This window comes from Empidonax traillii, unplaced genomic scaffold, assembly GCF_003031625.1.
Source record: "Empidonax traillii isolate 1590-97213 ecotype Southwest subspecies unplaced genomic scaffold, ASM303162v1 scaffold9:size3134949, whole genome shotgun sequence".
NCBI lineage: Eukaryota > Metazoa > Chordata > Aves > Passeriformes > Tyrannidae > Empidonax > Empidonax traillii.
In genome coordinates this window covers 127,347-152,706 of record NW_020955202.1, presented here as the reverse complement: position 1 = coordinate 152,706, position 25,360 = coordinate 127,347, and the positions used below count along the sequence as shown (strand labels likewise).

Sequence of the window (25,360 nt, the reverse complement as noted above, 5' to 3'; positions counted from 1 at the left end):
TAAGATGGTCATCGGCTAGAGCACTTGCCATGTGAGAGAGGCTGTGAGCCCCAGGACTTCTTTAGCTGGAAGAAGGAGCAGCTTGCCAGTACTGAAAAGGAGCTTGCTGGGAAAATAGAGCCGGAATTTTGTCATAGAAGGACAAAAATTTTACACTGAGGATAGTGAAGTCCAGAGAGGCTGTGGAATCTCCTTGCATAGAAGTTTGTGAGACCTGAATAGACAAAGCCTCAAGCTACCTGAATTTAAGAGTAGCCCTGCTCTGAGCAGGATATTGTCCTATATAACATCCACAGATCCCTTCTAACCTGAATATTTCTAGGATTATATGAAATAATATAAAATGATAACATAATATTTAATTTCAGGGTTTATTTCCTCTCAGGTAGGGCTCTTTTCAATAACAAAAGTAACCAAGGATTGTTGAGACAGAATCATAGAATCATTCAGTTTGGGAAAGACCTTTAAGATCATAGAGTCCAACCATTAACCCAGCACTGCCAAGTCCACCACTAAACTACATCTCTCAGTGCCGCATCTGCACGTCTCTTAAATACCTCCAGGGGTGGGGACAACTGATTTGCTGTCAGGAGCATAACACAACCAGGCTGATAGTTATTGTAGGTGGTCCCAAGTCTGGCAAACAGATGTTTCACTGAATGCAAGCACAACTCTCCTATAAAGCACCTGGATCCAAAGAACTGATTTATGTTTGTTAATAACTTGCACTACAGCTAGAATCTAGGATGCTTTGTTAGATCAAGTTGATCAACTTTATAGTAAAATATAGTTAAGTGGAAATTAAAACAAAACAAAACCAAAAACAACAAACATTGCTTTACATAGAAATCTGTTTGTAGAACCAGCACTTTACTTACCCACTTTAGGTAAACTGTGTTCTTAAGTGCTGCCACTATTCAGCTAACTCACTTGTCTGCATATAAACAACTGCAAGGTTTCTAAAAAATACTTGAGTATTTTTTAGAAGTAATGACAGTTTGGTTTTCTTTACATAGAGAAAAGAAAGAAAAAAAAAGCACCACATTATTCTCTTGCCTTCAGCTTTCCCTGTACTAAACAAAAAAATTGAAGATGTAGAGCACTTAGCAGGACTGAACCTTTTTAACTCAATACCAAGCTGGGAACACCTCAGTCACACTGCTAAAGAATGTCCCTGTGGGGGTATGGAAAACTTTTAGCAGGCAGTTAAACTGTTACATAAAAAGTTCTCTGAAAAGCAAAACTGTGTTCAAATTTGGAAAATTAGTAAGTCGAACAAGTGGACATTCTAGTGGCATGGGGATATATGATTGAGTGTTGAAGGCTATCCACTTATAAAGATGAGAAAGCCAAAACGTTAAACATGTACTTTTCTGTGTTTTTATTCTATTTTTGAAGACTGCAAAACACAGAGCAAGCAGCTTGTTGTACATTTCCCAGCTGTAATCTTTGCTTCACAGACTCTGACTCTAGCACCATAGCCATGGCCATTAGCATGTAAACACACACCTACCCCAAAACCAGCTTTGCTTCTGGTACCACTGCTCCCATTTGGGTACGGAACCTCTGTTAGCTGGTGCTGTACCCCAAAAGACAGCATCTACTTATTATCACAATCGAGCTTGTTCCCAGACCATCCAGGCTTTCACCTGAAATACAATTCCCTGAAATACATTGAGAGATGTTTAATGATGTCAACCTTTCTTAACTACTGTCCTCTCAGGAGACAGATGGCTTTGAGAACTGTCTCCATCCCTCTGCACATTATCTGTGCAGATAACGTGGTAGCAGTGGCTTTCCAATGGAGAACTTGAACATTTTTCAAAGGTGTGGTGATGTCAAAAAAAAAAAAAAAAAAGGTCAAAAGTATGTGTATTCTGGATGTATTAGAAATTACACAAACTTGGAACAGAAGGATATGACAGAGCAAACCATGAATGTTGAAAGAAAAAAGAGAAAGAGAAAAACTCCAAAAAGCCAAGTCCAGCAGAATGTTTTAAGCATATATTTTTAATTGATTCCTGAGACAGTATGAAAGAAGGAAATACAAAACAGCCAGTGAAAGATAAGAAATCCTATCAATTAAAAGGGCCACTGTGGGGACTTGAGATTCAAGAATAGCAGATCATGGCCTGGTCGTGTCTTTCTTTGAAAAAGCAGACCCCAAAATTAAACTTTTTCTTGAAATTATATTACACTCTGACACCTTTTAAAATAAACCACAAAAAGTATGCAACTTTTCATGAAACAGAATTAAAAGTTGTCCTTGAAATGTCCGTATTCCTTTCTCATCATTAAAAGGATTAAAGTGTGTTTTCTGTTTTCAAATCTCTCATGACTTAGAGACTATGTGTTTGATTTGGTAAAATGGAACACTGCTCACAATACAAGTACCTGAAGTGGAAACAGAGTGAAGATGCAGCAGATTTACAGCTACACTCAATCTGGAAGGCATATAATCCAAATGTTATGTAAAACTAATGAAAGCAACATTTTCAGCAAACTTGTAACTGTTCTTACAAAAGGACCAAACATCTGAAAGGAAGTTATCTCTGTCATGGTTTTGACTTCTTAGCATTTATTTGTTGAAGTCTGGAATTCTTTTTAAGTGTTTTATGCAAACATGTAAAGCATAGCATAGGTCCTCAGAAAACAAGTCTGGATTGTCTATTCTTGTTTACTTTCATGACTCCTTTCTAAGCAGACATTGGTTGTCCTCGACATCCTGCAGTATTTTAGCTCAGGACAGACTAATACCAACCATTAATTACCATGCAGTCATTGGATCTGTGTGAAGGAGTTTGGGTGTTCATTGCCTTCACAAAAGAGTGATTAATAATGCAAAGAAGAGCACAAAGTTACACAAGTGTGGTTATTGCTATTTCCCCCCTGGTTGTTGACGGGACTGAGGGTTCTGAGCAGGCAGGAGGTATTGTAAGTGGTGGGTGTGGTCGCACAAGCTTGGTCCGTGCCATCCCTGGAAGTTCCCAAAGCCAGGCGTCCTGGAAGGCAGAGATGGGGCTGAAGTGGATGAATTTTATGAGATGGATGGCATCTTCCAGACTGTTCGATCTTTATGGGGTGCTGGGCTGCCCTGACCTGTTTCTGTTTGATTGGTGTAGTGAGGTGCTGGGCGATGTTCTTGCAAAATTTAGTTGATTTGCTGGGCAAATAAAATGTTAGTTTTGCATCCTCTCTGCACTTGTTTTTTGTAACACCTGCCTAATTCCTTTACTTAACATACATAATATCCCTAAGAACTCCATAGAGAATTCTGAAGGGTCCAACTATGGGCATCTGAAATCAGTCCGAGTGATGCCAGCTCAAGAGGTACCACTGGCACACCCCTATCCACAATTTTCAGGAACCAACCTTAATGTATAAATGAAAATGGAGATTTGTAAATGCAAATGGAGATGATTTCAGACTGTTCCAGCAAATATTAATGCTTCTTTTCAGAAGTCCTCATATTCTATGATGTCTCTAAGTTGGAGATTTGAGTGCTCACTTATGTACTCAGGGTGCTGTGTTCTTGAGCTCAAACATGAAGCATATATGCCGGATTACTAAAAATGCCAAAAGCTGAGATGTAAGTAGAAGGATTGCTGTAGCTTTAGTTTAGTTCTAAGCTCTCTGTTCTACAAATTGACCCACTGGCTCTATGTTGGGTTGGTAACTATGATGCCCATTTACAGCACTGTGACATCTGTCTGTGTCTTGAACACTGTGCGCAGCTTTGGGCACCAGAATATAAGAAACATATTAAGCCATTAGAGAGCATCCAAAGGAGGGCAGTGAGGATGGTGAAAGGTCTGGAGGGGAAGCTGCATAAGGAGTGGCTGAGGTCACTTGGTTCAGCCCTGAGGAGACTGAAGGGAGAGACCTCATTGCAGCCAGTAACATCCTCACGAGGGGAAGGGCAGGCGCTGATCTTTCTCTGTGGTGCCCAGTGACAGGACCCAAGGGAATGGCCTGAGGTTGTGTCACTGGAGGTTTAGGTTGGGTATTAGAAAAAGGTTCTTCCCTCACACAGTGGCTGAGCACTGGAACAGGCTCCCCAGGGAAGCGGTCACAGCACCAAGCCTGACAGCTCAAGAAGTGTTTGTACGATACTCTCAGGCACATGATGTGACCCTTGGGAATGGTCCTGTGCAGGGTCAGGAGTTGGACACTGACGATCCTTCTGGGTCCCTTCCAACTCGGAATATTCTGTGGTTCTGTGTCCTCTGCTGAGGAATTGTCTTAATTTCAACGACGCTAACAGGCTGTTAGAGCAGCACAGACCAACCGGCTCTGCCCTTGCCAGCTGGGATGGAGCTGGGGATCGGCGTATCCCCCACACCAACCAACCCTGGCGATTTGAACAGGAGCCTGATGGCGGGCCCCGTGCCCCATCCGGGGACTACAGCTCCCGGCATGCAGCGCGGCCCTGGCCCTCCCCATGCCCCGCCCGTACTACATCTCCCGGCGTGCGGCGGCGCGCGGGGCCTGCCGGGCCGGGCCGGGCCGTTGCACGTGGTGCGCCGCCCGCGGGCGGGGAGGTGCCGCGGTTTGCGACGTTGGTTTGCGGCAGCGCGGGCGGGCGCGGCCCCGGGAGTCCGCCCGGGCAGCGGCACCGGCGGAGCGGAGCGGAGCGGGGCGGGCGGGCGTGGGGGAAGGGAAGGAGCGCCGGGGCTCCGGGCGCGGAGCGAAGGGAACAGCCCCGCCGCTGAATGTTCCGCGGGGCGACGCGGGGGCCTCCTCCTCCTCCTTCTCCTCCTGCTGCTGCTGCTGCTGCCGCCGCCCGGTGTGCGCGGCGGGGCGGGGCGCGGCTGCCGGGGGTGGCGGCGGCGGGTCACGGCGGGCGCCCAAGATGGACTATGATTTCAAGGTGAAGCTGACCGGGGAGCGCGAGCGGGTGGAGGACCTGTTCGAGTACGAGGGCTGCAAGGTGGGCAGGGGCACCTACGGGCACGTCTACAAAGCCAAGCGCAAGGACGGGTGAGTGAGTGAGTGGGAGAGTGAGAGAGAGAGGGGGCGAGGAGCGCGGCTCCCCGCACCCACCCCCGGGCCCCGGCCCGTCCGCGCCCCCCCCGCCCCGCGCCGCCTCCTGTGTGCTCCCCCTGTGTTCCCCCCCGCCCTTTTCCCGGCCCTATCTGATATCCCTGCCCGGGAACCCCGCGCTGTCCCGGACGGACGGTGCCTGGCTCCCCTGGGTCAGTCCGGGCGTCCCCAGCCCCTCTGCGCGGTGACGGGGTCTGCTTGCGACGCGGGCGGGTTTGGGGAGAAACATTTTGTGGCCGAGGAAAAACCCTTCGCTCAGTGGATTTTCATTGTGAGTAAATGAGTGGCCGCTTACACTGTTAAGCCTGGCCACCGCCTCCGTAGAACGTTATTTATTTATTTATTTTTATTTAGTTGTTTCTTTTTCTTTGAACAATGCTGGTTTTTATGATTTATTACTTGTAGTCACCATTTTGGGTCTTCTTGCTGGCTGCTTCAGAAGCCGAAGTCTGCTCGTGCTTTTGAGGGCTTTAGAATGCTTTAAATCATCTTTTGTGCATGACCAGTTCTCACTGCAGACCTGAGTAAATTAATTTCTTGGCATAAACGTTTTCAAGAAGGACCTAGCAAACTGTCATTTAGGTTTCCGTCGTCTGTGACATGGCATCACTTGCTGAACAGCGGAACAATAGGAAGTAGGGAGTAGGAGAAACAGGAGAAGCACGGGTTGTTCCTGTAGAAGGTTCCTAAATTTTAAATTACGTTCATTCTTTCTGTTACACTCTCATTGCAGTGGCGCTCTGGATGCTGTCACTGAAATAAGGTGTATTTTGAAAGTCTGGGTATTATTTTTACATTCTATAAATTAAAGAAAAAATACTTGTAAAGTAGGCAGCAGTCAGTCATGGCCAAGATATGATCCAGTCCTGTTTATGTAAGCTTTAATTCTAGAAAGAAATGCTTTAGCCATTATCTACAGAATAGCTGTAGTTCGACTGGTTACACCTTATCTTGTCAGTGTCTTAAACATGTTGATATTAATTGCAGCACAGTTATTCCAGCATGAATTTTGTTTGGTGATGTGAGTCAGGTAGCTACTTTTTTATACAACTCTTTAATTTTCATCCTTCAAACTGTTTATAGGAGAAGTACTGAACTTGCCTGACTTCTTTTGATTCTGGGAGGGCGAGAGGAAAAAAAACAGTTGTGACTGTTAAAAACTGTTGCCTCAGATCTCCTGACGTGCAGGTACCAACTTTTGCTGGTACAGCCAGCCCTGGTTTCTGTGCTCATAAGGAGATCCATAATACAAAAAATAGATTCAGGTACTGAAAGATATGTCTGCGTTTCTAATGTTCGTGTCAGGCTCTCTGCAGCTCTTCATCATGGTGGACTGCTGCTACGTGAAGGAAATTCAGCATGAGATACTGCTGAAGCACATAATCAGACATAATTTTGGTGACACCATCAGTCTGCTTAATGTTGTTTGAGAGAGGGTGCTTAGAGTTGCTGATGGTAGTGCCATTTTGAGAAATTTATGAAAAAAAAAAAGGAATTGTTTGCTTTAGAAATGAATAGTCACTCAAAGGTGGGTTTATCATAGGATATATATGATTTTAAATCCTCTCCTGTTGGTGAGTGGGGAAATGAAGGTATGGTATTTGATTAAAGTTACAAAAAAAAAAAAGAAGAGGTGAGCAACGTGTATCCATTTTTCTTTGCCTTATTATTCATTTAGTGCGTCATTTATAGTCCTTTTCCTGATACATCTCATTTGCCTTTCTGATTTCTGAAAACTTTTTCTTTTAAATATGCCGTGTAATTGCCCTTGGACAGTCACTAAAATCTGTAAAACAGAAACACGCATAGATGCATTTGCAGCTTGTAATATACTTGTACATATGTGATCTTAAATTATAAGCGTGGAATTAGGATTGAAGTTGAAGGTTTCATTTACATACCTTTATCTAAAGGGAATCAATTAAACTGATGAAGCAGATGTGAAATAACATTTAGTTTTCCTGAAGCTATGGTAATATATGGATGGATGTTATGTCTTTCAGTGGGGAGTATCTGAAACAGATTTCAATGTTTGTATGTTGTTACGTGCAAATACTGAAAAAATATTCTTGTGGTGTTGTAGTATTCCTTGAATGGAATGGTAAGTGTTGATAGATCAATAACCCATTTTAAAATTGTTTCTAATATCTATAAGGCTCAAACCTTGTTTTTTATATTTCCCTTGAGCTTACAAGTGTGCTTTAAACTTTGTCACATTATTCCAGTTCTTACTTTCAACAGCACAAATATTTCAAGTCTTTTGATACACAGTGTAATTTTTAGAGTACTTTGAAGAGTGGGCTGCTGGACTGCAAATATTTTGTTAACAATATAGGTGCAACTTTTTTTTAAATGACATCTTTTACCATGGATGTCTAATGAATAGAAGGAACACAGAAAATAAGTAAATTTTAGGAATTCAGTTTGTGCAAATATGTATTCTAAAGCCCTTGGTAATAAAAATACAATTCAGGAGCACTATGGAGCAGTGTCTGTAGTACGACTGCAGTCTTCACCTCCTTTTTTTTTTTTTTATTTTATTGCTTTTACAGCTGCCTCTGAGGTGCAGTTTGGCAATTGAAAACTAGATAGCAGCTGTATGTCCTAATTGTAGGAAGTTCATTGTATGCTATTGGATCGACACAGAAATGTTGTTTGGAGGATGGTCATATAGGAGGAATCTTGATGGAGTGAGAATCCTTCTAACGTGTGCAAAGTATGTGCTCTAATGACCTAGTCACAGTGTAACCTGGATTTCATGCCTTGCTCCAGCAGAAAAGCCAGTCCAGCCTTGGAGTGCCCTTTGGCATAAGGTGAGGGTTGGAGTCTCAACTGGTCTGTCTTGAGGATCACCAGATAGAGCCCCATGGAGGTTCCTCACATATTAGCTGCCAAACTTGACCCAGCTGAACACTGAATCAGCTGAGTAAGCGTGAGGCATCACAACTGAGCTCTGCCTGGTGCATTGCCTGCAGCAAAATTGTATTCTCAAGTTTTTATTTTAATCCTTCTTATTTTAAGTCTGTGGTCTATGTGGTTGCATCCTCCTGATAACTTCTTATTGAGTGGCACTGTCTTTTTCATCAGTGCAGTACCTGCAGTGGGCTCTAAAACCTGCTTAGAACAAACTCTGTGAATTGATGTGGTTTATTTTTGTAGCAGAAAGGTGTGCAAGAAGACAATTGACTCTAAAGGCAGACACTGGGAAGGGAATGCAGGCACGATGTGTTGAACATCAGTCTTCGGATAAAGGAACTGTTGCTCATCTCTCATGGTGGTAGAATAGTTTACCTTTTTTTTTTTTCCCCTCTGTCCAGAAAATGTCAGTTATTTCCTGCGTAAAGGCTGCTTAGCATGCCATTTGGGTTCTCCCTCAGGACCACTGCTGAACCCGGATATTAAACCTACCTATTTGAGTTATGCTGGACTTGGAAAACATACCATGACGTTTTGATTAGTGGACTAATGTACACATTTTTATTTATCAGTTTTGTTTTTTTTTTTTTATTGACTAGATAAAGCACCTTCAAAGTTTACTAGGAGCCAAATGCCAGGTATGGGCAGACTGAGGTGGCAGGACACTGGGGGCTGCTTGTGCAAACCTGGTGGCCCAGCTTGGGCAGCACACCAGGTACATGCTCTTCTGGAGCTGGCACCATGTGCTGAGTGTGTGATAATGTCAAAGTGGTGCTCAGTTTTATTGGGATTGATCTTGCACTTCTTTCTTTGCTCTCCTCTCTCTTCAGTTTTTATGATACAGTGACAGCCAGAAATCAGAGAGGCCTATTCTGTGGAGCAAGGCTGTCTGTTTCAGTGGCAATTTGGAGGGTTTCCAAATACTCATTTTTCCTGTTTATCGGATGTGGTTTGGATGAGAATAAGAAACTCTTGAATGTCGCTGTTAGGCAGTATCTAACTTTTTAATTATGACAGCAAAAAAATTATATAATTGAAAGTATTGAACTGTAACATCCTCTAGTGCTCTATTGAAGGCTTTTCCTAGTCTCCGGGAAAGAGGCTTAAGTTGTAGGACTGGTGGGGAACCAACAGCAAGCAAACTAGTGCTTTCCTAGTCACTCTCAAACTGAAGAACCGCGAGAAGTGATCTTAGTCCCAAACACAAGTGGAGTTGGAGATTTTTAGGGTTTTTTTTATATTTGAGGTATTACAGTTCTGCGTTGGAAGCATTGCTATAGGTGAGGGGAACAGATTCTTTCATTTGAACATACTGACATGTAATTGACGTTATGAAAATATACGTGCTGGACTGGCATGCTTCGAACAATCAAATCTTACCTACTTTTTTTTCCCCTTTGAGGGTCTGTGTGAGTTATGAAAAAACCCAGAATGGTGGAAAAGTAGATGTCCAGTATATTACTGGGTTATTTATTTTCTAATATGTCATAGTTTCTTCTTAGCAGTTAAAAGGATATTGCAAGAATGATGATTCTCTCTTAAGAACTTTTGTATAAAGAGAAACTTTGAGAAACAAGAGATAGGGAGTATTTATCTTTGAAAAAATAGAAGGCAGAATGTGTTTAAGTTAGATAAAATAATGAATGGATTGGCTAATGTGCAGGAAGCTTGTGCTATTCTTGTTTCACAGCATTTGAAGAGTGGGAATTTTTTTGAAAACAATAAGGAAATATTTTAATGCAGTGTAGATAAACAGTGTGACCTGTTGTCAAAGGAAAAAGATAAGATCTTAGTGTCTCTTCTGAAATGTTATCCAAACCAGTCACTTCTGACTGTTGTAACATGTTGAATGTTCTGCTGTAGAAGTTCAGCTGCTCAGTTAGAGATCAAGCCAAGCTCTGCAATGTATGCAGAAGAACCCACTTTTGTTTACTTAAAGTAATTCTGAGTTTTGGTGTTGTTCCGTTTTGTTTGAACACTTCAGAATACTTTCTGGCCCTTCATGAGGTTGTTAGCAGATCAGTTGCAGTTTGTCTGTGTTTGTGGGTATGCATTGATGGAGTTAAGTCAGATAATATTATTTTGTCAAGGTTTATATCAAACTGATTTTTAGTGGGAGTTTCATTGAGTTTGGGAGTGCCACAAGTAGATGTAATAAGTCAAAATTTTACTTGGTGAGAAGTGAATCAGTAGGGCTGGGCTTGGAACTTCTTGATTAGTTCCGTACTGAGGTTCTACAGGAATTGTATTATGTATTATGCTCTTAGTTTTCTCTATCAATTTTCAAAAACTCTTGTCTTCTCTCAGTTTAATGAGATGAGATGGTGATTTTTTTTTTTTTTTTGGCTTAGTATTTATATGTTGATTTTAACTGTTTTGACCTGAAGCAGTTGGTGGAGATTTCAGGCAGGTGGCGAGAGCTGCAGAGGCAGCATGCAAGTCTTTGGCTTCTGACTCCTGTCAACAATAGCGTGGAATTTCTAAATGCCACAGACTTTATTTATGTATGTAATATATGCTATTATCTTCTTAGAATATATGCCCTGAGTCTCTTTTGGATCCTTCCCCATAGTAGTTAAAAAGTTCCCAATTAAACTATATCTACATAATGAGGTAGGCATGCAGTATTGCATGAAGTGCTCTTAAATATTTCTGGTAAACCACTCTTTTAACTGTCTTCCATCTGCTTCCTTCCGTTCTCACCTGGTTAGGTGGCTCCAGGCTTTATAGGTTTTTAAGGTCATGCGGATGAGTGAGTCCTTCTGTGGCCCTTGGACTTTATTGGGTGTGATCTTTTCTTATCTTGTCACAGATGTGTTGATTTATTTTCATACCCTGCAGCAAAGATGAGCTCGTGTTTCATTCCTACCTGAAGCCTATGAAAAGTGCCGAGGGGAGGGCATGACAGCAGTGTTGCAAAACGACAAAGGGAAACACCAAAGATCTCTATGTAGTTTTATTCTGGATTTAAAAATTATAATAATATATATAAATAATGGCGTGTACTGCTGTACTTGATTTCTCATGAGGGAACAGGGCATAGTTTTTGAGGGTGCTGATTATACAGAAGGTGCATGTCATGAGAGAGCACTGCTTTTGGCCAAATGACAGTGAGGTAGTATATTCCCTCTAGATCTTGGGTATTCTCTGATTTTTCTGTTTTGAAAGTTTTTCTGGAGTTTTTCTTTTTTGTTCAACCACAAAACAACCATGTCCTTTATTACCACTGGAATCTGAAGAGTTGTAATTGACAGACTACGGTAGCAGAAACTGAAACATTTCTTTGTTCTTAAGACTAGACCTTTAGTCTTTCTGAAATTTGAAAACTACAGTGGAAACTTGATGAAGGTAGAGTGGCTTGGGTTTGTGTATGGCAAGGTTGTATGCAACAACAGCCAACACAGTGATATGCACTTCACAAGACCTTAAAGTTACAGCCCAGAAGTCTTGATTTTGGCATTGAAAGGTGATTGTTTTGCCACTACATCAAAATGGTTGTAAAAAGCCGGCTCTTTATTGAACTTTACTGCTTAGAAGCCATTCCTTGGTGCGCCTGAAATACCAGTAGAAGCAGATCATTCTGAATGACCAGTTAATACTGAGATGCTTTCATCTTTTGACAGAATAATTTTCATTAGCCAAGTAGTAGGACAATAAGAAGCAGGACATTAATTGCAAAGGTCTGGGTATCAGGACCTTCAAAACAAAAGTACTGGGGAGTTTTGGGATTTTTGTTCACCTTGTTTACCTATCAGCTTTCTTTGGAACAGAATTTTCTTTCTGCTATGGATCCTTATTACTGTGATTATGTGGTGTGGAGACTGAGCTGCTGTAGTTAGATGAGGACATGAGGCAGTGCACAGGCTGCTGATGTGGACTGTTTTCCCACCTCTGCTGTGGTTAATACTGTCAGGTGCAGCTGCAGGTCCAGAAGGGTTTAGCCTTTCACTTTCTTTTATTTGGATTTAAACATAAAACTAATTTAGTAAGAATAGGAAAGCAGGATTGTGAGTGCTGGTCCTAACAATGGGCAACCATCAGAAATGCTGGGCTCCACTCCCAAAAGGAGACACCTCGTGCACCTCACCAAATCTCCTTTGTTTGTGTTGATCAAGTGTACTATATTCAGTCTTCACCATTTGCCTGGTGTGCTGTTTTTTTGTCTTAGAATAAAATGTTTGCCATGTCTGTATTTTTGCCGTACAGTCTTTCAAGCTTGCCTCTGATTCTTAGTTGCCGAGGATAATCCTTTCATTTTGAAGTGTGGTGTTAATCTAAATTTTTCTACAAGAGTCTGTAATAGTAGAGATAGGTGGACTTCTCTGGCTTCCTTCCGTGGCTACCTTGGAAGCCATGGAAGCAGAAGTGTGGTAGTTACTTGTTGCAGTGCTGCTGATGCAGGGTATTGCTGGTTGAGGGTGGCTGAAGGGAGGGTCATACGTAACTGTATGATCTCGTAGTGTTTTCTGCTTGGGGAATATTAAACAATCGTTAACGTTTTTAAGTGATAATGGCATTGGTTGCATACAGACCATTGAAGTTTCCCAGATAGTAATTTTTCCCTCTAGACTTCTACATATGTAAGAAAACTACCTATTTATCATAGAAGCATTTAGGTTGGAAAATAGCTTTATGGTCATGAAGTCCAACTGTTTACCCAGGACTGTAATACCTGGAGCCTAATACCATCCTAGTTTTTGCACACATTTAGCTAGTATGTAACTGAATATGAAAAGAATAAAATGGAAATGGCTGGTAAACATGAATGACTGCAGAATGTTTGCCCTTCTGAAATGGTGTGTGTGTGTGTATATATATATATACACACACACCATACAACTGAATGCCAGTTGTAGGGGAGAGTTGATGCTTGTGTTTGTTTTGATTTCATTGTCTCTCTTGTACATGCTAAAAATGGGCTCTTATGCATGTACTGGTTTTTTTTTGGTAAGCAAGTTGTGTTTTTTTTTTTTTTGGTAGGCTACTGCAATATGCCAGAAGCTATTGTGTTACTTTTTCACCTCATCTTGGAGAACAATTTCTTTGGGGTTTCCTGTGTGTAACAGGCTGGAGACAGGAAGAAAAGGGATGGAGTTAAAACTTTCCTGGGGCTGAAATCAGTGGTTGGTGTAGAGTAGGACTAGGTTTCTGTCTTGGAGAATTAGTAGGGTGGAAGAGGTGAGTCAGAGTCCAGGGAGTCTCCTGGACCAGGATGAGAGATCTTGTAGCTCTTGTTTCCAGCACTGTTTTGATAATCCAGATAGAAATTATGGAAAAAATCCTAGACTTGGCCTGGAAGGAGTCCCTTATATCTGAAAGCAGAAATAAAATAGCAGCATCAAAGTAGAATCTAATTTTGTAATTTGAGGAAAAGTTGCATTTGAGGAAAAAGTATTTAGAGATCAAAAGTTCAGGTAGATAAACAAGGAAGGGGGAAATACACACAGTGCAGGTAATTTGAAACGCAATCGCAGTTCTTTAGTGAACAGGTTGAAAGCAGATTTTGAGAAAGTGTTTCCTTGTATCTGATAATGTTTTTTGGGGGAGGGATTTTTTAACAGGAAAAAACCCAACAACAACCTGGGGGGTGGCATCTCCCTTCCTTCTAGGGATGAGTGTGATAAGGCTCTAACACCTTTCATGTTTTTGCAGGACCTTTGCTGGCCTTTGCAGATTCTAGAAGAATAACCTGTATGGGATGAATATCCAGATGTATTTTCTAGCCTTTTTGCTGGTTTTAAGCAAAATTGTTTGTGGTCTTTGCATATGGTAGTGGTTCTATGAAAAATACAGCTTTCAAGTAGTTCTCCAAAGCCATCAGAAGTGTCTTAAGCATAAGAAAAAAAAAAAAACTATCTTAATTTTATAGCTCCACATACTAATAATATCTGTACTTCTAAAACTCAAATAATTCTGTGCCTGTACAGAGTCCCTCCATTAAGAGATACAAGGTACTAGCTGCTTTTGAGATCCTGAAAAATTGATGATGGACTTCCAGCCTTGCTTTTACAAGGCTGGAAATTTACACAGGCTCTTAAATTTACACAGAGTTTGCTAGTTCTGGTTGCATCTTTTTGTATCTCACACAGTAATGTGAATGATGGCATTTATGGAGCCTGATGTATTTGTTCTCCCTCCCAAGGGTGTTTGCTTTATTGTGGAATTATCCACTGTCTAAATGCAAATTCAGATTATGATTGCAGCTAGGGCTGTCTCCTAGGATGAGGTAAGTAATGTGATGTATGGAAGTAATCATCAGCTCGTCTTCTGCCAGTCTGCTGCTGTGAAGAATCTTAGATTTCTTGAGCTCAAATGATTTGAGGCTAAAATGTTTTGCTTTCTGGGCATATGTTGGGGGAAGAGGAGCTTCCAGATCTTAAACATTTGAAATGTGACAGAAGGGCCCATGCTGAAGGGATGCATTCAGAATTCTCAATTTGAAACTGAGTAAGAATGTGAAGATTGTTTCATCACTATGTAACTGCCTCACTTTTTTATGCTTGTTTAAAATATTAACAAAATCAGTGGGGTTGTAATATTATAAAATACTTAAAGAATTCTGTATTGTGACTTTAGGTAGATGATAACAATTCATCCTTATCTGTTATTTTAAGTCTTGGACATGTTCTTTAAGGTTTAATACAGCTAAAATGTGGCAAAGTAAAGTAATGAAGTTGGGGCAGGAGCATAAAGATACTTAACTTTGCTGCTAATAAAAGGCTTGCTAAAAGGCTTTCTGGTAACCTTCTCCTGTAAAGCAGTCTTGAGTTTGGAGTAGAGAATCCTGTCTTGTGTGAGCAGATGGGAATAAAGTTTCAGTTTCAGGCTTCATCCCACCAGCGCTTTAACTCTTGTGCCTCTCCCCCTGCTGTCCCCCATCTTTTCTTCAGGAGCTTGGCGAGTAATGCCGTGTGTTACTGCTACGTGCAGGCTGATAACCATTCAGGAGGGTTTTGTGTTCTGGCCGAATAGCCTGCTGTTCTCTCTTGTCTCCTCCAAGGCTCAACAAATGGTTTCTGAGACGTTTTCAAGCCCCATAATAGCACGTTTGGGATTACAGCATAGCTTTATTCATAGTTACAATTTTTTGTTAGGTATGAGCCTACTTGTGAATGAGTTGGTAACTTTTGTGTATTGTAGGCTTCCCATTTGGGAAATAGCTGTTTGAATTTGGAAATTGCTAGATGATCTTTAAGGTCCCTTCCAACCCAAGCCATTCTATGATTTTATGAATAAAGCTATTGGATTTTTCACAGAAGTATATGAAGTCCTTAGTAGCTTATACAGGAAAGGTACTGGATAGATAATTTAATATTCAGTTTTTTTTTTTTTCTTAGAATTCTACTGATGTTGCCCTATTGCATGTTTTTTTGCATGTCCTAATAAAAGACTGACTTGAGCATAGGAATATTGGGATGCCAAAGAGTCCTTGTAAAATTATATGTAATATTCAAGTAGAAAGATACTACTATTGAGGCAACAGTTTCTATTCAACTGGATCTTAACTACCTTGAGTGTTGAGTGGTAGTATGGCAAAGCATATTGTGCAGTCAGTTCAGAATTTGCAGGAAAAGAACTATAAGTCAGAATTAAAGCTGCAGATACTTCTTTTTAAAGGACAAAATGTTCAAGAGAACACAGTGATTTTCTCAACTACAGATGATAGCCTTAACATCCAAAATTAAAATTATCTTTGAAAAGATTCACGTGTTTTGCGAATAGGGAAGAACACAACTAAAGGTCACTGAAACAATCTGCTTGTTTTTCTGGGAAAGCTCTCTGCTGTGTGCTTGTAACACCTTGCATACAAGATGTTGACATTTGAATAAAGGACACTTGAGAGTTGCTCTAAAAAAGAAGACTCAATTTATTACTATCTGTGTGAATAATACATGCAGCTGAGAACTTGGAATAAAAAAGGATCTGAGTTGCAGCAATTCCTTGATTCCATTTTGTGTTTCTGGCCGTGATGTGTTTTCTGTGAGAGGCATAGCCTTACCCTGTGAACCGGGAGCCTTAGCTGCAGGTGTACTTCCAATTACAGCTTGCATTCAGATAACGGATAACCCCACAATGAAGCCTTGGAAAGTCAGGTTTTATCAACTCTGTTGTTCTCACAGAACTACTGTGCCAAGGTATGGAGCTCAACTAAAGCTACCAGGGTAAGCTTTACCTAGGTGAACTTCAAGGCAGCAAATTTGTCCCTGAGTGTAATTTGAATCTTATCTAACTTTTTGGACTTGGACGGCTTGGCATTCAAAATCTCTTATTTCCTTTTGTGTGAAATTCAATCCTGTTTAAGCAGGGTTGAACAAAACATCCCTTCACAAGTAAATGTGCTAACAGTGCCATTCGCTGTTATGTTAGTTCAATTTTATAAAAACTCAACTGGAAGCTTATGTGACTCTGCCAGATGAGTGTCAGATACCAAAAGACTCAAAAAAAGAGTAGCTATTGCAACATGGAAAGCTCTGTGGGTAAAATGTAAGGGAAAAATATGATTAAGTCTGTTTTTGCGTCTGCCTGATCAGTTTGTCTGTGCTGTGTCGGATCAGCAGATCAGCAAGGCTACAAAGCAGAAAATACATCAATGAACAGCTTGTTAGCCTCATTTCATTTAGGTGGGTGCTTTCTGTCAGGGAGGGATGCCAAGACAAAACTCTGTGGTAATGAGTAGTTAGTGAAACAGCTAGTCAGAGCACGCTCAGAGGGAGAATCGACTTGGGACTTGGCCTACAGTAGGATGAAAGAGCAGATTCAAAAGAGTGTTACTGAGGACTGTGGGTGACAAACATGGTTTGTTCTTTGCTCCTGAAGGATCCTGAATCTATACAAGGTTAAAAAATCTGCTTGAAATACCACTTTGGTTAGAAAATAAGGGGGGTGATGATAGGAGGAGGTGGCCTCTTACAGCTGAAAAAGAGCCAAGAAGGTGAAACATGGCAAATAGCCTGGAAATCACTTCTGAAGCTTTGCTGGGCTCTCAGTGAGTGAGAGTGAGTGAGCATGCACTGTAAACACATCAATTAAAACAATCTGACATGCTGAAATCTTAGAATAAAGTAATCCACTGGGAGTGAGGATATGGTCTTTGAAAAATTAGGTCTTCTATGAATGATGAATAAAGAAATAGAAGTGATTGTAGGCCAAGTGTAAAACTGTAGTATGAGAGCCTCCTTGGCAACCTCCTTCCACCCCAGCCCTCAAAAACATGCAGAAGCTCCCTCTACCTTGAGACAGTACTTGAGAAGACCATAGAAATTAATATTTTTTTCCCTCTATCTTTTCTGATACATCAGTGCCACAGCACTATCTGTAGAATCAAGGCACCACTGAGCGATCAAGGGAGTGTTTATAGAATATGAAAGGACAGCAAGAGAAAAGCTGTTGCTTTGTCTATGCATTGTGAAATAACTTAAAAGACTGGAGGTGAAGGCATTCATTGGGGGATCTGTCTCAAACTGCAGGGTTTGGGAAAAGGCCTATTTGAACAAACTGAATTGAAGAGCAGTCAATTGTCAAGGTGAGATGTGTTTGCACATCTGAAGGAGCAAACTTCTAACCAGAAAGCATAACCCAGTGCTTTAAATTCACGCAGCTGTGAAACACTGGAAAGGGCAGTGGTGAGATCAGCTTTTAAAGGGACTTTTTGGAAGAGTGGAAGCTACTGACTAGTAGGGTGAACCAGGAGCAGAGATAGTGGACACATGAAAAGTGCTGAGATGAAGAGACAACAGCCTTACAAAACACATTCAGCACTTCATAAGTCTATTAATATGCATCAGTGGAGGTTAGGGTAGTGCAGCTGATGTAATCTAGCTAGATTTCCTAAAGACATTCTGTTAAGTCAGCTACCAAAGACTTAAGCTGAACTTAGAGGCAGCCCTTCTCTGGATGGAGAAGCTAGAGATGTGAATTAATGGTGAGAGGTCATTAGTGGTATCTCTCAGGAAACTGTACTGATCAGAAGTTTTGTTTGGAAATCACTTGTCATACATAAATAGTTGGGGAGCAGCTCTGCTGATGAGTGAGTGTTACTTGGGATAGTGAAGGCAAGGACTGATCATGAAGTCTTGGCTCTCATGATATGGATCACAAAGTCCTCCTCCAATAACATGTCATACTCCATGTAGAGTGATGTGTTTGAGAAAATGGTCCTTTCTTTATATGCACACAACTGTAGTCTCTGAGTTTTTTATTACTTAAGAAAAAGATTGTGGAGTTCATAATGACAGTTTTGTGAAAGTGCCAGTTCAGTGCATGTAATTGCTAAAAAAGCCGAAAGAATCACAGGACTTACCAGCAACGGAGTGGAGCATAAAGCATAGTGCAAATCTTGCTGTAAATCTTATTTTTAGTATTGTAGGCACTTCTAATCCCTTCATCCCAGGCAGGGTTTAACAGACCTAAGGAGGACCACCACCAATACTCAGAAATGTGGAGTGGTGTCTTTATGAAAACTTCAGTTATTCCTTCCTTGTGAGAGTGAGGGACAGGGAAAGCCTGTAAAATCATGAGTGTCATTGAGAACATAGAAAACAGTTGTTCAGTGACTGGATAAATTTCTGAAAGAAAAATCTATTAAGGGATATTAAATAAGAAAATAAAATCTATGAACCTGTAGCTCCTAGGCGAAGTTATGACTTAAAAAGCTTCTCATCACAGAAGTTTTTCAAAGCAAAAAATATCTAACTTCTTCCCTGTAAACCAAATAATTTCACAGATTTGACTACTGAAGAAAATTGGACCAAAAATAGAAGTTAACCGGTGAAATTACGGTTTTCTTCAGTTTAGCTCAGTGCTTTAGCCCAGTTTGTTGTTTGCTTTTCAAAACAGATGGTTTGAAATGCTGTGTTCTCTTTATGCAGCTTCTAGTTGCTGAAGTGGTATAAATACTGAGATGACTTAAGAACAGTCTGAGAACAGGAGGAAAGTGCAGATGAAATATAGCAATCTTTTCCTTTAGAGACAATTTACATGGGCACCTCCTGTTTTGCTTCCTGTAAAAGTACTGCTAAAACTGCCACAACCTTTAGTAAAGCAGAATGGAGCTTTGAGTCTGGAGTACGGGTTTGCTGCCTGTCAGCTAGTCTCATGGGCATGATTTTCATAATTGCGTGGTTTAAAACCTAGTTTTTAGGCTGGCTGTCAATTTACAGTTTTGTGGGAGAAGGGAGGAAAAAGTAATCAAATCCCAGGGATTCTTTCCTTTGTGGAACTTTTGTGCCATAGTTCATTGCAGGGCTGGGTCAAGATTGGCTTGGTCTGTTTTTCAGTTTTTTTGAATTATGGCTAGTTGTACTCTCTGTGGCTTCACCACCATCAGAAAACAGGGGGTGAAGTGAGTGGCATCTTGCTTTTTCTCCTCTGTCTCACTCCTCTGCTCATTCCTTTGTTGCCTTTTGCTCTTACCACATAGTTTATTAGTGCTGGTTTTGATACTCCTTACCCTGCTGTAAACTGACAGAAGTGGTTAACTCATGTTAGTCAACTTACTTAATATTAGTTAACTTCTTTTTTAGAAGTGGATGACTTTTTGGAAAGTGCAGGAGGTGAATCATGTCATGGAGTGTGGCACAGATCAGAGCTGGCATAAGGGAGGGGATTTTTCTGCAGCAGCAGGCCAGAGATGTCAGAAAAAGGCTTTCCTTTTGACAGCAGCAAATTCTTAGATCAGAGGAACCACAAGTACTGTGCATCGTTGAATTTACTTGGTTACTTTGAACTTCTTGCCAAACTACGTGTTATGGTGAAAAGTGTTAATTTAAAAAAAATAAATCTAAGAACAAAAGGAAAAAAGTGAATCAGTAATTGACATTCACCACATCAGCTGTCTCAGAAGCCCTAGTGTTTATTGGCTTGCTGTTGATGGTTTTTCCTCCAGCTGTGGAAATTACCTTTTCTTTACCCATTGAAAGCTCTGATTACTGAAGGATTTATTTTGAAGTAGACAATATTCTCAGCAGAAGCCTTGCTCTCTGATAAGAATAATGATGCTGTTCTGGCCCAGCAGTTTTACCATGTCTTTTAAGTATTTTGGGAATGGAAAAAGTATGGATGCCTTAGCTAGACCCTTATTAAATTCAGTTCTGTTAGTGCATTTTCCCCTGCAATAATTTTTTTGTGTTAGCATTTTGGTGATTAATATGGGTTTTTATTTTCACATGACATCTTGTAAAATTAGACCCCAGTCCATGAAATAGGCTTCATCCACAAACTGTGTACCTTATGCTCTTGTACCCTTTTGTAAAGTTTCTTTTTCTTAAAGCATGCAGTTTATAAAAATTTCCTATTAAACTGTTCGCAAGACTTTGTTCTGAAGCACTACTTTCTTTCAGGATAAGCTATACGGTGGAGGAGAGAGGCTTATAGCAATAAGCAAGAGCACAAAATGGCTTTTTTCCCCTGCTTTTGAATATGCCGTCTTTTGCCTTTCTGCTTTTTTTTGTGCATTGTGTACCTGTCTTGAAAAGAGGGAAAAAAACTCCAACCTTAACCATGCAAATTTATTTAAATGCTGCCTTAAAGATAAATCTTTAAATTTTTTTCTTCTGCTGGGTTGTTTAGTTTTTACATATAGCTCTTTCTATTAGACCTTCTTGAAGTCAAACTTTAATTCAGCTAGAACTTACTGACAAACTTGGAAGATATTTGCTGCCTAGCATTAAGATAGTAACAAATTTTTGTTACTTCTCTGGAAGAAAATGAGGAAAAGGAGAGATCAGTGGGGTAATTAAAATTAAATAAATTAAATAAATTAAATAAATTAAAAAATTAAAATAAAATAAAATATGAAGTTTCTGCAACATGCAAGTTTAGCAGGGTTGCTTTATTTTTTGGAGGCTCCATCCAGCTCTAGCTGATTCTAGACATTCAATTACTATAGTTTTTAGCATACTTCCAAGCATTTTTTATTCTTACTTCATGAATCTCATCTTTGAAGTTGGAGAAGTAAATAGCATTTATTACTATAGAAATAAAGAAGCAGTCTGAAATCTCCCCTTTGGGAACAAGCACTGTTGTGTGCGACACTAAAGCACGTGCTGATGCTGGCAGCTACATTAAAACAGGTGGGAGGTGCTGCTTTTGGTGGCAAGTGCAAATATATAAGAAGTCGCGCTGCTTTATGAACTGAATTTATCCTCATCTGCAGATTAACTAGTACCATCTGCACTTCATTCTCTTCTCTGCACTCCTCTCTGGGAAAGAGGTGTTCCTTTATTCTCATCACCTCTTTGGGGGTAACTTTGTAGAGGAGAGAAGAACAGTTGTAAACTACTGTTTTTAGCTGAAATGCTTGATAAAGTGGTTCAGACTCACAGATTTTCTGAGTGGATTGTATTATTCATGATCCTTTATCATATATTAATACATAAGAGGCTTTCATGACAGAATCTGGGATTTTATCTGATTTTTGGCAGATTTTTTCCTTGAAAGGAACAAGCTAGAATTTATGATGGGATAAACTTTAATCTGTTTGTAAATACATTTAAATACTCTGGGCTTGAGTAAATCTGAACTTTTAAAAATAGTCATGCTTTGGTTGTGTAGCACACAGTTTATAATAGAGAAGATAATGTTAACCTATTTTCTGTAGGCTTAATGCATGTTGTAGAACTACCACATTTTTCAAAATGTTTGTAAGTGCAGTCAAATGAAGAAACAGTAATTTGAGCTCATGTTTGTCTACTGGTTTTGTTTCATCCAACTTATTTTAGCTGAAATATGGTCACAAAACAAAACCCCCAAGTGGCCCTTGGAAAATTAAGTGTCTTAAGGATAATCAAATTTTTGTGTTGTATGCTTAGAGCATCAATAGGACTAAAATAACTTTCAAGTCCCTCTCAAACAGCTATCAGGGAAGAACATAATTCTAGTTTATGTTGTGTCCGTATTTTGAAAAAGTTTGCTACTTCAGCTGTAGTGAGTTTTTCCAGTTATCAGAATTACTTCTGCAAGCGGTGTTGCACTTAGCTGCAGCTTTCTGGCAAAGATGAATGTATTGCATCAAGCTGATGTGGAAAGAAAGTAGTGGTTAGGAGGTAACCCAACTACAGCCTAAATGTGAACAGAAACTGCTGTGCGTTGCTAGGTCTGCTTTATGCCTTTAGATAACTCCAATGCTCATCTGAGCAGTCAGAAGACCACTTCAGCTTACTAATGGGGCAGAAAGAGTACCAAAGAAAGACTTGGAAATGTATATTTCCACTTCCTGAATAAACTCATCCCTGTTTGAAAATGAGTGCCTGGTCTCCAGCACAAAGGAGAGGAGTGTGTGTGTGGATGAAGGTGGGGTTCTTTCAGCAGCAAATCAAAGCAAGCCATTGTGCAAAACTTCATTGGTAGTTTTCAGTCCTTTTCATCAACACAATTTCAATACCTTTAAATATATGAAACCCAGCAGGTTTTGAAAAAAGGAAATTACAAACAGTGGAAGTGGTTATCATTTCATCGCTCTTAGCTCAGAATTTTTTGAGAGAATGATGTATAAAGATTTTGGTCTTTATTTTACCTGAAGGTACAGGATCAGTGATGAGACATACTGTGTATGCTAATTAGTTTGACAGAAGTTTTGACCTAAGTGTGCTTTCTGGGAAGTCAGGTGCTTATAATGCAATTTCTCAGCCTTTTTACCAAGCTGTTTTCCTGTACAATTTGTTTTCTGGTGATGCACATAATTTTTGCTATTTGACTGTTAGCCTCTATCCTCACAGAACTGTTACATCTCATTCTGTAGAGTTATACCTGTTTAGCTTTGTACATTGAAATGTATGCAGTGGTAACTGCTGGGTTTCATGCATTTACATGTTTTTATAATTTGAAGCTTTTTTCGGTCTCAGCCAGTTGGATTGTGACAACAAAGCCCAGTAAATTTAGTACTTCCTGTATTATTCAGTTTTAAGGGCTGTATATCTTTGAATGTGCTTGTTGAGGTTTAACCCCAGCTGCTCAACCCCACACAGCCAGGTGCTGTCGAGGCTCTCTGATTTGGCTGAGTATAAGATGAGGTCATGTCACAAGCTTTGCTAAGGTGGAGGTAACATTCAGTGCTTTCTCACTATCTGTAGAGCTAGTACTCTCATTGTATGGGACGCTCAAGTTGACCAGACATAACCTATCCCTGGAAAATCCTTGCCAGCTGTTCCCACTCATTCATTTCCTTCATGGGCCTGAAAATAGCTTCCCAGGAGGATTTGCTGCATAACCTTTCCATGGACTGAGGTTAGGCTGATTGGCCTATTATATCACTGAACCTTTTCTCCTTTCTTAAAGAGGGTCCTGATATTTGCCCTTTTCTAATCGTCGGGAATCTGCCATTGAGCACCATGACCTTTTGCAGATGACAGAGTGGCTTTGCAGTGACATTTGCCAACTCCGTCAAGCACCCTTGAATCCAGCCCCCCTGGTCTTGTGTCTGTCCAATTCATCGATGACCCTAATTTGGTTTTCCTCTGCTTCCTTTCAGCAGGACTATGCCCTAGCCTTGAAAATGCATAGTTGTGAAAGTGTAATGTGATGGGAAAACCAATGCTAAGGAATCATTGAAAACCTCAGCATCTCTTCTGTCCTTTGTCACTTTGTTCTCCAACACACTTATTTTCTGGGTTGGTAATAGGTACAAAATGCAAATTAAGTAGAATTCCTGTTATAAATATTTTATTCTGGCAAGATTATTTGATGCCATGAATGTGGTATTGGAAAACAGATAATTCTATTCTTGCTTGTCATCATTTAAATGAGTACCAGTTTGCCCTCATCTTGCTGTGCTTTCTAGTAAATTACGTCTTGTTTTGGTGGTTGTTTAAATGTTTACTGTGATTATAAAGTTGGCACTTAGTATAAATGTCTAAAGTCTTTTATCTTCAAAAACTGCATTTGTGTATTCATATGCTTTCCAAGAACTGAATTACTGCTTCCTGTAGACTTCACTTCCTATCTTGTATGGCTAGGGTGGTTTACATTTACTGACAAACAAAACAAAAACATACCACTGCTGTGACCTGGGGGAAGAGACAGGGGATGATGCCGCAAAGTGAAAATGCCAAGTCTCCTATACATTATAACTGACCACTGTAGGTGTTTGATTTTTGTATTTTAACCTAGAGAAATAAAAAAACCCCACATATTTTATTGGTAGGCTTATCTTTTCATTATCAAGTTTCTTATTCTTTAGTGATTAAGAGATACAAACAATTAAGGAATTCCTTAGAGTTTTCTGTAGAGGAGATGCTGCAGTTCCCCGTAGTAGTTGTAAACTGTAGAGTCTCTTTCCCTAAAATATTTAATTGCAGTCAAGTTTTCTATTTCTTCCTTTATGAGGACAAAACTATTCCTACAGTGACCGGTAATTTTGAATTTGAGATTTTTATTCGTAATGTAACTCAGAGTGATAATCAGAATGATTATCACTGATTTTAAGGCTTTGGTACTTTATTCTGCTGTATTTATTACTGAATTGGATTTTGAACTGTTCTAATGATGCAAATGAAAGATATTTTATAGCATTGTGTCAATACATTTCTAAAAAATTTATGATATGTGAGATGAAATAATTAATTTTTTTTAATCTACCTTTTATGTCACAAGTCTCCTTTTTTTCCATGTATGGGATGTTTTCTCACACTTGCTGAACATATTTATGCTTAAAGTATCCTTCTAAATTAGGGGTTGAAGTACCAGACTTTTTATTACTACTGCTTTGCAACATGCTGGCATTCAGCAGGTGTCTCTTCCTGTTACTTTTGATTTTTATTTTTTCAGAGACTGAATGTTTCTTATGGTGCTCCTGTGCTTCTAATTTCAGTAGAACTTAAAGAAAATTAGTGTTTTGAAGCAGTGTTGTAATAAAAACTCAATTCTCTTGAAAATGGCAATTTTTTTAATTCAAGCTTTAAGAGCAACACTACTCCTTTATGGTGCTGGACCCTTAAAATGCGAGCTGCTAAGTGGCCCATTTTGGTACTCCCAGTTGGCCATGGAAGTTGTTTATATACAGGGCTTTCCCTTCCCCCCCATTTTCCCCCCCTTACTGCTTGCTTTTTTCTGGTGGTTGGGTTTTTTTTGGTTGTTTTTTGTTTGTTTGTTCCCTCCCCCCCCCAACATCCCTTTATCTTCAAACATCTCTCTTTATCTTCAGAGAAGGAAATTAACCTTACCCAAAATCTTGGGGAAGCCATTTGGGCTGCCATTATGATGCTAAGCAGACTATTGGCAAAATATTTTCAAGAGTTTGGTAATATGGGCTCGGTCATCATGTTTGGCCTTTGTTTTGGTTTCCTAACACTTTTGTAAACTCTTATGGCTCCCTTTAAAAGCCATTCTCCCAGTTCCCTTGGCTTACAAAGAAATACAGTAGGTTTTATAGAGAAAATCTCATTTGACTCAAAGGTAGAATTAGGAT

The 25,360-nt window shown here is 40.0% G+C and overlaps 1 protein-coding gene across 3 annotated transcripts in view; it reads left to right on the top strand.

The window, feature by feature from the left end:
* Positions 1-4,588: 4,588 nt before the first annotated feature.
* The window catches only part of CDK8 (cyclin dependent kinase 8), a 73,429-nt gene continuing 52,657 nt past the window's right edge, over positions 4,589-25,360 (top strand). Inside the window, exon 1 of one of the 3 annotated variants that reach the window (XM_027883967.1) lies at positions 4,589-4,980. In XM_027883967.1, coding sequence (XP_027739768.1) covers positions 4,853-4,980 — 128 coding nt within the window. In that variant the 5' untranslated portion in view covers positions 4,589-4,852. The remainder of the gene's footprint in view (positions 4,981-25,360) is intronic. The other 2 variants (XM_027883956.1, XM_027883947.1) reach the window with 2 other exon arrangements.